This window comes from Haemaphysalis longicornis, unplaced genomic scaffold, assembly GCF_048455015.1.
Source record: "Haemaphysalis longicornis isolate Haplotype H1 unplaced genomic scaffold, Haemaphysalis longicornis Haplotype H1 scaffold_1, whole genome shotgun sequence".
NCBI lineage: Eukaryota > Metazoa > Arthropoda > Arachnida > Ixodida > Ixodidae > Haemaphysalis > Haemaphysalis longicornis.
In genome coordinates, this window is record NW_027526203.1 from 203306647 (window position 1) to 203324803 (window position 18157).

At 46.0% G+C, this 18157-nt stretch overlaps 1 protein-coding gene across 1 annotated transcript in view; it reads left to right on the forward strand.

Moving 5' to 3' along the window:
• LOC144141292 (uncharacterized) overlaps positions 1 to 18157 on the forward strand; it is a 173351-nt gene that overhangs the window by 97912 nt on the left and 57282 nt on the right. The window contains exons 19-22 of the mRNA XM_077672870.1: positions 7771 to 8002; positions 9544 to 9645; positions 13004 to 13206; positions 16837 to 16931. Of these exons, the coding sequence (XP_077528996.1) occupies positions 7771 to 8002; positions 9544 to 9645; positions 13004 to 13206; positions 16837 to 16931 (632 nt within the window). The remainder of the gene's footprint in view (positions 1 to 7770; positions 8003 to 9543; positions 9646 to 13003; positions 13207 to 16836; positions 16932 to 18157) is intronic.

The following is an 18157-nucleotide window of genomic DNA, read 5'->3' on the forward strand; positions in this document are numbered from 1 at the left end:
CATTAGATTGGATTCGAACATTCTCTCGCGAGGGGCATTGGATTGGATTCGATTGGATTGGCTTGGATTGGCTTGGCTTGGCTTAGATTAGATTGGATTTGGATTGGATTAAAGTGGATTGTGTTGGATTGTGTTAAGTCATAGCCGCGGCACGTTGCGTCATAGCCGCGGCAGACGCGCTGGGGCCGGCGCATGTGCAGTACTCTCTCTTCCGCGGTTTCCTCTCCTTCGGGCGCGCTGCGCATATAACCGGTGTGCCGTTCTCCGGCGAAGCAACATCCGCGCTTGGCTCAAACACCTAGAGTCCACGCCGCTTTACAAGTACGCCAACGTCGTCGACTGGGGCCGGCTTACGCAGTCCCCTCAACGTATATAAGCGGCGGAGCGCGCGTTCGGAATTCAGTCAAAGGCGTCTTTGCTTGGCTTTCGCTTGACGTGACGCTTTGCTTGACTCGAGTAGATGCGACGCATTTACTCGAGTTCCCCCCGTGAGAAGATGCGGGCGGCTTTTCGTGTGTTTGGAGCGTTCGTTACAAAACGCCATGCTATATAAGAACTACGCGAGTACTTTTAGAATGCACGCATTTTGCTAAACCCAATGTAGATAAATGTGTGGCGTAAACTTCGCCGTCTCCTCCCGCCCTCAAAAAACTTTACTTGTCAGTAACCACCCAACCGATTTTTTATTTACTTTGCTTCTGAGAGCAGAAATATCACAGGAAGTTTGAAACCCCTTACCACATGGCCTGCATTCTGCCAGAGATGAAGTGAAAACAAAATAGTAATGGCAAGTATGTCAAGCAAATAACCGGACACTAAAGCAACGTTTGAGATTCTGCGCTGCGCTGATTATTCTGGGCTGGTGACGTTAGTTTGCGACACTCTCTCAATCAAAGGAGATAAGATAACATGTGCGGCAATATCTGAGGTGAAATAGAAAACATTATCGCAGCGACATTTAAAGCGACACCTTCGATTTGTTTAAAATGAACATGGATATTTGTAAATGTCTCCAAAGGACAGTCGTTGCCGAAGACATAATTAACAACCTACAATTCACCTATTACGGCATTAAATAACTACACAGAACATGAATTATATTTCAGAACTCCTGTCGTAATGACAATAATATTAGCGTTCGAAATCTCAAAGCAGCTATTGTGCTTCACCAGGCAGTAAATTAAAAACATTGTTATATCTTCTACTTTAAATTGCCTTTCACAAAGGGCCTGACCAACAATATAAACCACGATTTATTACACCTTAACCAATTCCAGAAGTTTCCTCGTGATTCAACTAACCTACTTAGCAGGTAGCTCAGTGTGATGTTAAGAACTGAAGCACTGTGTTCAATGCAGCATGTAGAGGCTGGTGTATGTCAAAACAGGTCAACTATTTAACCTGTTTGTCTTTTTGCAGCCTAAAAAACAAGCTTTTTCAGCCAAAGCCTTTTTTTCACACCACTGTTTAAGTGCTCTGTCTCAATGAGCCGGGCCACTGGCAAGTGTATGAATTAGATCTAGGCAATCTGGAAACTATAAAAATGACAAAAAATATGAAAACAAAAATCTGTGCAAATGTGCAATAAATTTACTGCAGACATGAAACGAAGTACTTTATTTACAGAACACTAAACACAATAATTGAAAATAGAACATTAAAAAAAACCTCCGTCAGGCACAGATGGCCTGACGGAGGTCCTCAGCCCTCGAAACACTCAGCAACGTAAATTTCAGCACTCTTGTCTATGCATGCAATCGAACAGAGCAAATAGTTCTTACAAATATGGGAATAGGAAAAAAATTATAAAGCAATTAGGAAGGGAGTATGAGAAATGTTGTGAGCAAAAAAAAAACAACAACAAAGAATTACAGCACAATTGAGAGAACTCTCTGTCATCGGAAAATAAACAAAAATAAATATATTTGTCTACGCATACATATACACACTTATACATAGTTCTACACAGAAAGAGACGCGCTCAACTACTAACTGCAAGGCAAAGAACGGAAATATGAAAAAAGTGTGGGTATCTCGAACAAACAAATTAGGTACTCAAGGAAGGAGCCAAATGAGAACTATACACACTTCACACTACTGTCAGCGTCGCAACTTTAGGTGTTTTTGTCGCTGCCTTTGACCTTCTCTTTCCTTGTTCAGCCACTTAACATAAAATATGAACCTTAACAAGACATAGAACTTGACCACTTCAGACGCAGGGCGCTACACGGTGACGGGGAGGGGGGTGCTCGTCAGTGCTGTGTTGTGCAGTGAGTGCCTTGTTTCACGACCAATCGGGCTGGAAGCTTTTCGAGGACATCTGAAGTCTTCTGGCGGCGGTCTCATTGATGTAACGTTTAATCCAGGCCCGCCTTCACTTGCTAGTTGCGTGCGGGCGGGCGTGCTTGCGTGCCTGCGTGTGTGTGTGTGTGTGGGTGTGGGTGTGTGTGTGTGTGTGTGTGTGTGTGCGTGCGTGCGAGCGTGCGTGCGTGCATGCGTGCGTGCGCGCGCAAGCAAGCAATACATTACTTCAACCATTAATAGCAACTTCGTTCAAATGTCGTACACCAAAGTATCCTCGCAGTTTGCTGTTATTAAAGATTGGAACTGCTTTTCCCCAGTTCGAGGAGCCTGCAGGCACTGGACATGGACATTGCAAAAAGTATCCGTCCGAGTCTGGCTGGCACATATTTTCCGATAAGCTTGGGCAGTTTATTTCATATGCGAGCAAAAAATTTGCTGCTCTTCTGTGACAGACATATCGAAACTTCAAATCCGTGAAAACTTTGAAGGTTCATTGCCAGATGTTTATGTTGCTGTTACATTTTTTTTTGTGCTTGTCGGTAATGAATTTCACTTGCGAAGGTCATTCAGCCAGCTGAAATTGATCAAAAACCGCTTTGATCAGTGGTGACTGAGAGCTGCCTCGGCGATTTGTCGCTGCTCAGCGTGGGGATAGAGATTCTTAAAAGCGTCAATGGTGAGGATATCATCAACAAACTAGCAAGTGAAACGGAAACGCTTGTAGAAACGTGCAGAACTTTTTATCTATTCCTAAAACACGAATAAAAACAGAAAGCATGCTAATACGTACACATGCCCGATTTCAAGGTTGGATTTCGTCGAAACGCGCGTAAGGTATAGAAAATTTTGTTTATTTATTTAGTCATTTAAGAGAAAAAGAGCCGCATGCAATAGGAATGTGTTTTTTTTCTGTTATAAATATATACAGTGCCTGCAAAAATGTAAATCTGTTACCTGTTTAACAGTGAACTATATTTTATTATTAAAATATTTTTGTGATGTTCGGTATCCATCTCATTTCCTGTAAGCGCCACTTTTTCTAACAGATTTAGCTTCCCGCAGGTTCAGAATATTTTATTAATAAACCATTGAAATTAAATTTCCCGCTCAGTCGGCATATACCATATACTGCCTTAGGAGAGCTTAAATTTGGGTTTCCGGATGAAATCACAAAATAGCCAGGCGATTGGTAGCTTATTTACAGTAAGGATGGGCGAACAGTTTCTGAAAAAGGACTACCTGTTTACTTCGGCAGTGCTTACAAGCCGCCGACCAAAGCGTGGGCTGCCGAATACGCCGCCGCGACAGAGGAGCTTGGCGGCTTTCATGCACCCTCTCGCCGAGCAGCGCCCCTTGCGGCCTCTGCGCGCAGTCATCGCCGGCGGAGCCACCCTCTCCCGTAGAGAATGCGCGCGCTCCGCACACTAGCCAGTATATTCCAGGCACTATAGTAGGTGGCCATAGGCCGCCATTTTGAATTGTGCAGATAGTGGCCTGCGTGCGGTGTGGCGTTTGGTTTTGACAGCGCAAAAAGAAGTGGTGCCATTATAGTGCCGCTTTAAAAAGAAAAGTTGTTTTAGCTGCGGAGTTGTCGTCGAACGTTCAAGCCGGGCGGAACTTCGGCGTGGATGAAAAAAATGTCCGTCGCTGGAGGACGCAACGGGAGAGGATATTTGCGTGTGCCGCAACGAGGTTGGCAATCACCGGACCACGAGAATGCCGTCACCATGAAATGAAGATGGCATTGGCTGACTTCGTTCAGACGCAGCGAGCAGCTGCCCTTCCAGTAACGACGGAAGTGCTCCAGGCAAAAGCAAGGGAGCTTTTAAAGGGACGGGGCTTATCGCGGGCACACCTCAAAGCCAGTCGGGGCTGGCTACAGAAATTCATGAAGCACTTCAGCTTTAGCCTCCGTCGTCGAACCTCAATCGCCCAGAAGGTGCCCGGTGATTTTGAAGAGAAACTGATTGAGTTCCAGCACCGCATCTTCATGTTCAATAAACGTGTTTTCTTTTTGTGAACGCTGACCTCGCCTTTTAGTTCGGCCTACATTCGAGGTAAGTTTTTTTTTTTTTTTCGCGCCTTCGGACTTTCGGGGGTCGGCTTAGAATCGGGGCCGGCCTAGATTCGAATAAATACGGTAGGTCGGCAGCCGCCAATCGCACGAATGAGGCTCTGTGGCATCGTAGAGAAATCACCTGAAATTGGCTGGGGAGTCGCCAGTGTTTTATCTGCTTTATCAATATCTTGATTATTTGTTTTAAGTTCGTGATAAAATTGGTATTGCTGTTGTTGGGACAAAGCAGTCTTTTGAATGAACCAAACTTGTATACTCCCTTTGTGGCATGCAGACAAAACACAAGTTTGGTTCATTCGAAAGGTTGCCCCGTTAAGATCATACTGACACCACTTTTAACGCACACTTCGATCAAATAAGCTACATAATACCCACTAGCTCATTTCCCTGCAACAGAACCTATGATGTCATATGTGCCAGCTCTGGGATTGGCTGAGGCCGGCAAAAGCAAACGCAAATTAGGCGTGGCTTATAAGTTTGATGAACAAGCTATTTGCACCTAAATGTAAGGCATATACATTTTACAGCAGTAAGAATGGTTGCGGTAAACAATGAAAGTTATGAAAATACTCTGAAGCATAAAAGTACCCATGCGCACTGCTGTAGGTACTAGGCACACTCTGGTTGTTTGCAATTTGTGGCAATATGCTAAATATTATGCAGGAGTATCTTTTGCACAGGGCATATCACGTGCGGAGTGGCAATGTTTTATCGAGAGTGTATACTCAAGAAAATATTTATTGTCAAAATGAACAGTTTAGGAAAAGTTTTACTACACTCACTCTTATTCTGTTTATGTGGATCACATTCAGGTTAATTTTAAATGATACAATTTGGCCATCTGTGAGGCAAATTCAGCTAGGAGTGGACAGCCTCTCGAGATGGGCAAATGAGAATGGTTTCAAGTTTAACAGAGACTGTTTACTAAACTGCGAGGCGTGCGGCCGGACCCATGTGCGAATCTTGATGGAAGAATCATTCCAGTAAAGAAAAAGCATAAATTTTTGGATGTGCTGCTGGATGAGCAATTATATTTCATACCGCATGACAAAAAACTACAATTAAAATGTACAAAAGCACTGAACATTCTTAATATTCTCTCGTCAATCGTATTCCACGGATATGTCATGCCTATTGAAAATCTTCAACAGCCTTATCAGATCGAGACTTGGTTATGGTAGTATGGTGTATCAGTCAGACCCGAAGGCTGCACTGAAACTGCTTGATCCTGTTTATCATCTGGGCCCGCGATTGGCAACTGGGGCTTTCCGTACCAGCCCAATAGAAAGTTTATATGTTGAATCATATATGTGGTCACTGGAAAATCAGCGTGCCTACACAGCCTTGCTAATGCAGTAAAAACAACCTCAATCGTTGCATCAATCGAACGTCTTAATGCATGTCACATCCACTGTATCTTTATTCCATAAAAGGCCCTCACTTCCACAGTCTTACATGATCACCGTAAACACTCTAGCATCCAACATGGAGATTTCTTTCAAAGGCACCTTCAAAACCATTTTGTCTGATGTTATAGCCCCTTGGAAGCTAGTGCCAGTGGTATGCGACATGTCTTTTACAAAAATAGACAAGAACAAGGCATGTTGTGCCTTGATCCGTCAACATTTCCTAATCCTTCAACATCAGTATCAATGTACAGAGTTCTACACAGATGCCTCCAAAACAAACTCTGCAGTATCATGTGCTGTGCATGGACTGAACCTCTCCATTTCAGAAACGCTAAACCCTAACACCAGCATTTTCACAGGTGAAGCCCAAGGTATTGCGATAGCTGTAGAACACATAATACAAAATAAAATAGTTTGCTCAATCATATACACTGATTCGCTGAGTGTTATCGTTAGTGAAGCCCCATAAGAATGCAGTGTTCAACTCGCTCATAAACGCTATTATGCCAGCATACTCGATGGGGCTCAAAATAAGTCTGCTGGGTTCCTGGCCATTGTGGAATAGCGGGAAACGAGGCTGCTGATTTGGAGGCAGCTGCTGCTGCTCTTCATAGAAATGTGAACATGATGTCAGTGCCATACTGTGACCTGAAATCGCTCATCAAAAGAAAACTCCGGGAACTCTGGCAGAAACACTGGGACACACAAACAGAAAACAAACTCCATGCAATTAAGCCACAAATAGGCAGACACATAACAGGAAAAACTGCACAGGTCTGTAGAAGTTCCTCTTTGTCGTTTAAGAATAGGTAACACACACGGCACACATGGATACCTATTGAACGGAACACCACGGCCAAGATGTGATAAATGTGGGGGATTTCTCTCTGTGCTCCATATCCTAGTTGAATGTAGGTACTCAAAACACAAAGACGGACACTATACATGCAGCACATACCACTGGCACACTTTCTCTCGGATGAAGGAATAATCGGTTACAAAAAAGTTTTACACTACTTGGCCGAGGTTGATTTTTACGGAAAATTTTGTATCGCACAAGATTCCAGCTTGTCCGTCAGTATCGAGGACACTGCTGAGGTGCTTTTCCGTGACACTCAGGGGCCTCATTTTTTTGGTGCTAGGCAAAAACCCTCCCCGAGGCACCCTGATTTTTAGTCCAAATCTTTTTCTACTCTTTCAACTAGTTTCATTCACTTTTTACTGACAATCATTGGCCCTATACACCAATTTTACATAACCATCTTTTGACGAGAACATGCAGCATATAACTCGCCTGCGATATTAACACACCCTTGTTTTGGCGCTGTTTGGCCTAGAAACCCTTGCGCCATTAAACGTAATCATCATCATCACTAGGCACACTATGCCTGTTTAGCTGCACAGCAGTCCGCCGCTTTGAAGTTGTCTTAATGACACTGGCTGATTGGCATGAGCGACATTGTCTTACATGACCTTGTTTGTTGAGCATAGCCCATGTTTCACAAAAGGATTGCTTTCTTCTGTAACAAAAGCAAGCCAGGTGCAAATACGGTCAAAAACAAAGTAGCAGCGGAGAACGGTCCGTGGATGAGTATGGTAGCACCATCTGGGAGGACTGATGGTAAGCAAGGCTGCAGAGCCAAATGACGCAGTGGAAGTTCTTCTGAATGCGTGCACCTATGACTTCATTGCAGACGTCGCAAAAACACATAATTTGGCGGGGGAATCAAAATTTTAACCTAAAATAAGTTTCTCAGTGAATACGGCATCATTTGCTGCCGGACAAGCACTGGGGGCAACAAGCACAGGAGTCAATATAAAGCAGGAAATCTTTCAAATAAAACAAACTTGTGTTTTACTGCATGGCCCCTTTAAGCTCAGTCGGCAGATTGCTCTAGCTCATTCATCTCGGGTTTTCCCTCCCTTGAAAGGTCTCTGCTGCAACGCTGGGTTGGCCAATCGTTGCATGTGGCTGCGCAGGAAAGACCTGGGCGGGACGCTGCTGGTGGATGTTCTTATCGAGGCGACCTTGGCCAAGAGGAAAGGGGCGGCTGCAGCCCCCTCTGTGGGCTGGAAAGAGTACCCGCCGCCCAGCCTTCAGCAGGCCACGGACGTCTACCTTCGCAGAGGCCTCCAGCCGTGGGCTCCTCACGCCCTCACCTACTACCTCCTGCTGGACCTCTCCGCAGTGTTTGTCGAGGAACACCCGGCTGTGAGTGCTCCACCATCTCGTGCCGCAGCCGTCCCCTTGAGAAAAACAGGCTTCTTGCTTTCACTGTGCAGGCATCAAAGAATCTGAAATATTGTTTATGACCACTGGGAGGTGTGGGTTCAGCATACAAATGTATAAGTGTAACCTTGTTCGCAAGTGCTCCATAATGATACACCAGGTGTTAAGGGGGGGGACATGGGTCTTAAAACAATCTCCTTCAATTTGCAAGTAAACCCTGTGAAACTTGTTAGCCTTGCTGCTTTTTTTCCCTGCTGATTTCAAATATGCCATTATTTTTCGAGTCGGTCAATTAGTTTCCAAGATAACTAGAGATGATTAGCCATTTTGGTGAAACAATAGGCAAATCTCTTTAGTCATAGAACTGTAATCTTTATGAACTCTGGTGAATGCAGTGATCGAAGCAGTTCTTTTATGTATCGCTTGGAACTAATTTTACAGCTCATTAAACTTTGGTGTCTGAAACGGGCATTCAAAATGGTTCCTTGCCACTGGGGCCACCAAAGTTTAATGAGCTGTAAAATTAGTTCCAAGTGGTGCATTAAAAAAACCGGCAGCCACATGTGCTCAGGCCATTGTTAGCTTGGAAGCGGTGCAGAGTTAGTTTTGCATAACCCGCCGCGGTGGCTCAGTGGCTAAGGCGTTGCGCTGCTGAGCACGAAGTCGCGGGTTCGATACCCGGCCGCGGCGGCCGCTTTTCTGATGGAGGCGAAAAGCAAAAACGCCCGTGTGTACGAGATTTCGGCGCACGTTAAAGATCCCCAGGTGGTCAAAATTAATCCGGAGCCCTCCACTACGGCGCGCCTCATCGCCTGCGCTGCGTCGGCGCGTTAAACCCTACAATCAATAGTTTTGCACGAAGGACAATCCCAATGTGGACAAAAGCCTGCAATGTTTAGAAAAAGAGCTCTTGCTTTCAAAGGGCCGCAGCATGCGCCACCAGACGTTCAGACATGTACAGGTGAAAAAGGCCATTAAATGCTCATGTTCTTCTCTCGATTACTTTTTTTTTTTTTTGCTGTGGTGAATAATACATTTTCCTGGGTAATACATTTCTCCCTCGCAATTTTTTTAAAAACGTAGTAACAAGACTCTACTGTATTTAACCAGTAGTTTCCATGTTTTTTTTTGGTTAGGAATACATGTTGGAGTTGTTTTTGAAATAGGGAAGTGGAGAAAAAAAAATAGTTAGAATTCGCACAGAAAAGCTCCAGCACGTGCTAAATAAAAGCAAGCACAAGAACAGAGTTTCCGCTTGTGCTGCTCTAGGGAGAGCAAAGAGCAAGAAACAAGAGATGAAGGAAAAGATGTGAGCTGTCCCAAGAAATGGTGTGGAAGCAGTGGGAAGATAGGAAAATTTAATTGCATTGAGCAAAGCTTCATTTATTTCATCACAAAATGAGTGAAATAGGAGAGTAAGAGCATAAGGAGTGGGTGGCAAAAGCAAAGGAGTTACGTGGCAGGGCCGGCAGTAGATTTTTACACTTCAGTTTTCTTCTCCACTTCGTTCTCCACTGTTGCAGGTGCAGGAGAAGGTGGAACGCTTCCTCGACGTCTTAAGCATGGGTGTCGATGTGCAGGCCTTGGTCCAAGGGATATGGAGTCTGGATCACGGCAGCTACAGGGTGCGAGACGGTTGGGTCAAACAACGTTCCACCAAAAATGCTTGGGGCTCTTTTTGCAAACTGAGTTGTCTCTTGTTGTTTAGAGGCTGTCTTTTTAACTTCCACAAGAACTGCGAAAGGCGCCACGTAGAATGCATACAAAGGCTGGGGAAGACCACCAGTTTCATCGCTGCTTCAATTCAGTTACTTGTCAAATGCAAAGTAGAACGTAAAGCTAGAAAGCATGGCAGGTTTTGACATTGCAATTTCGAATGTATCTAGTTTCTCTACTGTGCTGAGGTTCTTGTATGGTACTGAGGTGAGGGTTAGCTCATTTGAGAAATATTCAGGCTTGAGGTAGGGTAGTCCGTTCAAAATCTTCAATTGACGGTAAAGAAAAGAGGCATGTAGTAAACACAATGTGCAAGCCAACTGAGACTGGCGAAACAAAAAGCATCATGTGAAGGGCAAAAGAGTGCATCGGGTATCCCGTCCCATCATGTGCATTGTCTTCCTGGTGCACCATTTTAAAAAAGCCTTAAGTGTGAAAAAAGTGTCGTTGTTTTTGTAGTTGATTTGTTCCGTCGAGAAAATGGCTGGTGCAGTAAAGAGTAAGAAAACAAAAAACACTTGCGATCTAATGGGGTTCAAACGCAGGTGTGCACCGTAGCAGCAGAGCTCTCTACCAACTGTGCTATCTCTACATGCTGCCAGGCTAAAAATAAAAATTGTTGCTGCTTCTTTTTTTGTGGCACATACGCACTTGGGGGATTGGTCAGAATACGAGAGCTTTGAGGGGCTGCCTTATTCATCATCATCATCATCATAACCAGCACTATTACCAGCCTATCTACGCCCACTGCAGGGCAAAGGCCTTTCCCATTAATCTCCAATTACCCCGGTGGCGTTGTTGGATGGGCATTCTCAATAACTCAGTAATCATCGTACAGTGCTTTTGCCATGTTGTCAGCTGTGAAAATGCATAAAGATAAGCCTCCCAGGACGGCTTGGAATCGTAGCATTCACTAGCCGAGACCTACGCAGTGCATGAACGCCCTCCGCGTACCCGTAGACGCCCAAATGTCATGCGCTTTTCCCCCAGATTTGGAGCATGCCTCCCTCATGCCTGTATCGTAAAAAGCGTGTTCGCACCAGGCAAAGTGTGTGTTCATTCTGGCCTGTACCCACTGCTCGCAAGAATCGGTGCTTATGGCAACAGCACGCCAACGAGAACTCTCTAGCGCGCCAGTGCCAGTTTGCGCGCGTTTTGTGAACTAGTTCGTGGAGCCATGAACGTTGCGGCCCAAAAAAAGGTGAACTCAATATAGAAAACATCGGTGGAAAACGAAAAAGTTAACTTACAAAAAAAAAAAAGCACGTACCCGCGGGGATTCAAACTCGATTTGCAAAATACTTGCGGTGACATACCTAGCGCCCCAGACCACTCTGGCACGGGGCGGGCTACCCTGCCCTTGGTAGTATAGGGTATATATTGTACAACCAGTTTACTTTTATTTAGTTTTGGCATTTCAAGCACCTTAGGTGACTATTTGTTGTATTGCGCTCGTGCAGTAAGCGTCGCCCGAGTTTCCACAATAGCTCACGTCTAGCAATTGCATTTCGTAGACGGAAAAGCGTTCGCAGATGCGTAGTCGTGCTGCTGACCACTGTGCTTGTTCGCCCAGCGCAAAAAAGTGTTTCCCACACCCTAGTTTTACGCTGTACGGTAAAAATATCAGTTGATTTTATTTCCTTAGTACCTATATTGACTTCGCAGACTCTTCTCCCGCCTTCAAGAGGCCTTATATTTTCCTACTGGCGTACCAGTCAGCGAAGCGTCGCATGTGCGCTTGTGCAGCGCTTGTGTGAAGCGACCTTGACTTGGACCTAGATACAGTGTACAAACTAACCAAGTAAAGAAAGGCAGATTCTTCCATTCACAAACGTGTCCTGGCTTCCTTTCAACTGAGCGAACGAATTGCGACGACCCGTCGGCGGCCGCCGGACGAAACGCTGGGCCTACTGACTGTCTGAAGGCAGGGGAGCCGTGCAGTAGCGCAGCCAATTGCGAGCTCGGCTCCTCGCGACGTCACACGAAAACGCCGCAGAAAATGGGCGAGCGTAAAGAGAGGAGGACAGCATTTTCGAATTAATTTTTCTACTAAATAAAATCGCGTAAACGCGCCCAGGGTGGTCGAAACATGGCCTGGGGACTCCGGACTACAATTTGCGCAAGTAATTCCGCAATGTTTACATATCACTTCAGTGTCCCTTTAAATCTTAAAGGACTGCAGGGATAACGCAAGGATAAATCAATGGTCAGGGGAAGAAAATGACTTACAATTGGGGTCTCTGTTGTGCGTTGGCACTTCGTAAAGCCAGGGCGCTGCTGTCCTTGCGCCGTTCTGTCATATCGCCGTTGTGACTCCGGCCCCTGAATATACACTGCTCTGGCCGGCCGCCGCCGAGGGAAAAAGCAACCGTGGACGCAATGGAGCGGCTTTAGTTGTGACCGAGGTTGAACATGGCCATCGGGTATTTGTTGCTGTCGCGACCGCCGTCTGCGGGGCTGGTGGCCGTCGTGCCTTCACGTTTAGGATTAAGTCGGGAACTCGGGCGGCGAGCCGCAGCGTGCCTCAGCACCGCTTTCAGAAGGGGACACGCAGTGCGCGCAAGCTGAGACCAAGGAATTATCCCATGTCAACACCCTCCCTGGTTCCACAGAAACGTGAAAACGAAAGAAGGAAGGGAGGACGCACGGAAGAAGGGCATACTTTGCCGCATCCAGCTAAAGCACACATTTCGCCCAATACCCTGACCCATCGCTTTCTTCAGTTAACTTGCAGGAGTATTGACTGTCTGCCACCGCCGCTTGCACGTGGTTCTGCTTACACACACAGATATTTTCCCTTACCCGCCTTCACCCATCAATGGCTGGTGGTCTTCCTTTTTCTACGCTTCCAGTTTCCTTGCTTCCCCCCCCCCCCGTAAACCCCGGCAGAGACCTTGCGAGGAATTTTTCCCAGGCCCGTGTTGGCCGATCAACAAGGCTTGTACCGAGTGGACTAGTCGGGCTAGAGGGGCGAAATGCGCCGCGGAAGGGAGCACTTTGCTAGCCCAGTCTTTTTTTTTTTCTTTTGGGGGCCCCGAAAGTCGCAAGAATATCGCCGTCATTCATAATTTTCCCTTGCCACGAGCCTAGTTTGCCATTTTGGTGAAAAGGAGGCACATATCTGTGCGGCGCTGTGGGCCGAATATGGTTCCTTAAAAACTACGGTGTGGGGAGGGGGGGGTGGGGTTCAGTGAAAATTTCGGGGGGGGGGTTTGAACCCCCTAAACCCCCCCCTTGGCTACGCCACTGCTCTTCTCCATGTTGCAGGAGGGACTGGAGCACCTGCAGCGGGCGCACTCCCTGGCTGCTCCTGGGCTTCGGCCCGTGCTGAGCGCCCTATGGGGCCCTGCAGTGAGGCTGCTGCTGGGCCAGGGGCAGGCGTCCCTGGCAGCGCTGGGCCTCGGCTGTCTCCCAGCACCCTCCACTCGCGAGGAACTCACCCTGCAACTGGACGTGTTGCTGGCTAACAGGTAAGGGCGACAATAGATACACAGAAGTCGCCTTGGCTAAATACGGATAGGGCACACGCACGCAACTCACTTGCACCTGCTCACTGGATCTCCAAGAGCTCTGTGCAGCAGGTGTGGAGAGGCCCTGTCCGTGATCCACATCCTCATACAATGCAAGGGGCTAGAAAGAACAAGACACACGCTTCGCACGACTATACAGACAACACATTCCCCTACACCCATCATACTTCTTAGGGGACGACCCCATAATTACTCACAAGCATACTTTTAAGTTTCTTAGCGATGTCCAGTTTTTACACCTCATCACTTACCATGCATGTTGACACCCTGGCCCTTTACACCAGTCATCTACATTGTCTTTTATGTCATTTCACGTATGTTTTTAGCTAATTGTTTTGCGTTTCCTATCACTTTGTTCTGATAAAATAACTTTTCATTGGCACTCTTTGCCCTGTCGGCTTTGCGCCATAAAACTCCCAACCATCATCATCATCAGGTGAGGGCGACGTGGGGAGGGGCACCGGCTGTCTGGCTTAGTAAGTTCAGAAGAGGGCCTTAAGATCAAAAACTTTATTATTTATTATTGCAATTGTGACGGTGAAAATTGGGGAGATGAATTGTCCAGTAGCCCATTTTAAGTGCAGATATGGATTTTGTTTTTATGGAAATACAATTTGTTCGAATTTGTAGGCTTAGTTTTGCAACATATCATTTTTTTGTGATTCTAACTACCCCCCGATTTTAAGCACCTTCCCCTACTTTCAGGAAAAAAAAATTGGGAAAAAAAGTTGACACTTCACACATTAGTGTAATTTAGGTTTTTCGAATCTAAGCACCCCCCCTCACTTTGGGAATCACGATCGTGGAAAAAAGGGGGTGCTTAGGATACAGTACGTGAAAAATGCAACTGTTCCACAAATGTAGCTAAACATATCAGTGAACTGTATCGGTAATCAGTCCCTACGCATTCATTTCAAAAATTTGGTTGGTTAATAAAATATTTCGTATTCACTTCTAGGGTGATTTGAGTATTTGAAAATTTCCAAGGTATTTGGCACTGACAAATAGTAAGGGCTTTCCTGTGGAAAATGTGGCAATGGAATGCAGAAAATGCACTGGAAGGCCATGTGCAAATTAGTTTTTCAATATTGCCTAGAGAAAATCTGCATTTGCTTTGAAGGCAAAAATCTCCATACACCAACTACCTATTCCCATGTCCTGTGCTGCTACTGATCCTGTGAAGGAATCAGCCGGAATTGTGTTGTAGAGTTAAACCTCGATGTAACGAACTTCAATGTAACGAAGCCCTCGATGTAATGAATCGCGGTATTTTTTGTAACTTCAAGTGTATGCACACCATGTATTTTCACCCTCGGTGTAACGAAGTCCCGTTTGCCGAAATTTCAATGTAATGAAGTTTCATGGAGAACTAGGCACGAAATTTTAGTTGTAGAAGTAGATTTTGGGAGACGCAAGCGCTGGAACAGGTCTCAATAAAACGCAAACGACAACACGGGCCGCCCAGTGCCACGGATGCAGCGAGCCACGGAGTCCATGAACGAGCTCCTTGCCTACAAACTGCGTGGTGCGCATGCACGGCTGGCGCACTGTGTCTGTTTCTGTCGGAGCTTAATCGTCTACGCGGCCATCAGCGTGAACCACATGGGGTGTTTTCTGCACGCAAAAGCGCTCGGGCGAGCCACAGGCGCGCTGACGCAGCCGCGGAGACCACCCGCGCAATGCGGGTAGCTCCAGCGACCGCTTCTGACCGCTTGCTTAAATGCAACTCAAGGGGCAAACAAAAGCGGCATGCGAGAAAAAAAGCGGATAACGTGGGCGAAATTTTCGCTGTAAAATGTCTAGAGCCCCTAGCTTTCCGCGATTCCGCAATTCCGCGAAAAATCGCGGAATTAAAGTGTTTTCGCGGAATTCCAAAAAAACCGTTAAAAGTGTGGTGCTACGTCCCCAAAACGATATATTCGGTGAAATATGGCGGAAAAGTAATAGCAATATGGTTTCTATTGTCTGCAACATTTTTACTGTTGCAAATTTAAATTTGCATCTGCGTATTCCTACCTTATCAAATAATAAAAGTGGCTAGGTGGCGCAGCCTCCACCCGAATCAAGGGGCTTAGCCATAGCCACAGAAAGAGAACATTGCACACGACATGGCCGGTCAGATTGCAAACAAATGAAGGGTGCAATGAGTAAAGTGGCTAGCAAGGCGCTAGTATACTTGGAGAACTCTGACACCTGGAAGTTCTTCAAGAGTGTGAGGTCCTTGGATCCCCAGCAAGTTGGGTGTCTCTCAGAAAAGAGATCAGAGTTTGGGGCCGTTCCTGGATTTATAGCCCTAGTTGCTGAATGGCAAGTGTACCTGAAGTCTGCCCAAGACCTCAAGTCTAGTGACAGGGATTTGGCACAATTTCTTTCTAAACAAGAAAAGCCAGGTGAAGATTTTGATGTCCTGACTTTCTGGGCTGGGATGGAACACCTGACTCCAACACTTTCTTCCATTGCCCTTAAATACCTGTCGGTCATTCAGTCGCTATGGTGACATCGTGCCTCACAAGCGCCATTCTCTTGGTGAAGAAAGCACAAAGCATCACCAGATGCTCAGCCACAACAGCTTCCTTCAGTTGTAAATAAAATCTAGCACATCAGGAGTCTGAAGTGTCTAATAAATGAACTGTTACATATACCTTATGCTGTTTCAATGTTGTCGCGGAATTTTGCAGATTCCCCTATCTAGAATTGCAGAATTTGAAATGTTCCACCGCAAAAAATAAGGGGCTCTAAAAATGTCATATGCACTGCTTTTGAAAGCACCCATCAAATGTTCTCCGCGGTGCCTAATCGTCTGTGGCGGGGCCACAATCGCAGCATGCCGCCGCTTTGCCCTTCGTTCGAGTTCGCTCATGCTTGTTGGGTTTACTCGTTCCAGCAAGCATTCGTAAATCTTTCTGAGCCTTGCGCGCACGTTTTTCACGCCCGCATCTGCGATTGCGTGTCGGCGGCGGCTTCTGCCTCTGCCAGCAAGCGACTCGCGCTGGGCGCGGCAGTGAGAGGAGTTTGACCAGTTTCGCCAATGGGGAGGTGCGCATCCTATGGCGGGAGCTTCGACGCGCTCGGGGATGCCTGCTGTCCCCGCCAGAAACGACTAGGCTTACCACCACTGAGGATATTTGATGAGCGCTTTCGTAACCGGCGTGTATGACGTTTTACAGTGAAATTTTTGCCCACCTTATCCACTTTTTTTCTCGCATGCCCCTCGAGTTGCATTTCAGCGAGCAATTAGAAGTGATAGCTGAGCTACCCGCATCTCGTGGGTGGTCTCTGTGGCTGCGCCAGCGTGGCTGTGGCTCGCGAGGCGCGTTTTCGCGGGGAGAAAACGCTGCATGTGGTTCACGCTGATGGCCGCGTAGATGATTAAGCTCTGACAGAGACAGAAACAGTGCGCCAGCCGTGTATGCACGCCACGTTTTCGTTTGCAGGAAACGCTTCACGCGATGAACACTTCATAATTACCGCGAATTTCAATGTAGCGAAATTTCAATGTAACGGAGTAAATTACGATTTTACCAACTTCATTACATTGAGGTTTAACTGTATTATGTTTTACCTTTACAGCCGAGTCATCGATGCCCTTGAGCTGGTTCGGAAACACGGCGAGTTTGCGGGCATGGATCAGCTGCTGGGCTCTCTTGTGGCAGTGGCCAAGAGGAGTAAGTGTCTCTTTGCAATTTTCTAAGGGAGACCAAGATAGGGCTCTGCAGTTTTTGTTAGTTTTCGGATACCAGAATGAATAGATTCACTGTGCCTAACAAACCACATTGATACCTTGCGGGATGCCATCAGTGAGGCAGACTGAGGTTGGAATTATTTGTGCGAAGTCTACAGGTGTGCGAATATTCGAAACGAGTACCTCACGAAATGGTGTTGGCTATTCGATTTACAGTGCAGTGTTTACCGTTCAAGGTACTTGAAGTTTTCGAATACTTAAAGTTTCAAATATCCAGATAGGTACATAGCATAAAAGTTGGCTCTGCGGCACAACATGCGAACCTTCATCCTTTTTAAACGACGCCGAAGTTGTGCGAGAAAGCCCAACGCATGCAAGCGTTGTGCGAAACAAGTACATGCCAACTGACGAACCAGAAAAAGCTAATTTTTCAATATAGTGGCATCACTGAGGAATCAAGTAGCCAGTACTTGTTGGTACGGGTCGTACTAGCCGCTAGCTTGCATAGCCTGTTTTCAATGACTGGAGAGAGCAGTCAAATATATACTCCCTGTGGTCACAGCATGTTGAGTTGTTATGGCAATGTTTCCCCAAGTTTTCGTTCCACATCCTCTATTATTTTTTGTACCATTCCCCCATTAGTACGTGGACACAAAAGTGTATCAAGTCGTGGCTGCCTAAGTTGTATTTTTTTTTTGTAACCATGTTTTAGAAGATCTGTACATACTCTAAAGTAAATATATTTGTATTAAAAAATATTCAGTTTTCAGTCATTTTCTGCTATCTATATTCCATCGACAGCCCCAATTTGATATTTACACACCTGCTCTAGCATTTCCAGCTGCATAGTCATGCATGAATCCTTGAAATTAGTGCGGTGACCTTAATTCAGTGCAGACCTCATAAAAGTTCTCACACCTATTAGGAGGCAAGCAAAGGCAAACAAGAGGCAAACCATATTCATTTGAATATAAGTCAGCCACAAATGTAGTTCGACAGCTTAAAGGCCAGCTGCATGCAAAATTTCAACCTCTTGCAAACGTTATTTCCTTATAGTCTGCCTAAAAAGACTGAAAGGTACAAAATATAACAGCTGAAATGTGCATATCTATGGCACGAACGACTATAAAAAATGAGCAATTTTGAAAGCGAAATTGAGGAAAGCGTGGCCATGAACAGCCAAGGGGAAGTGATGTTCCACCCAGCCCA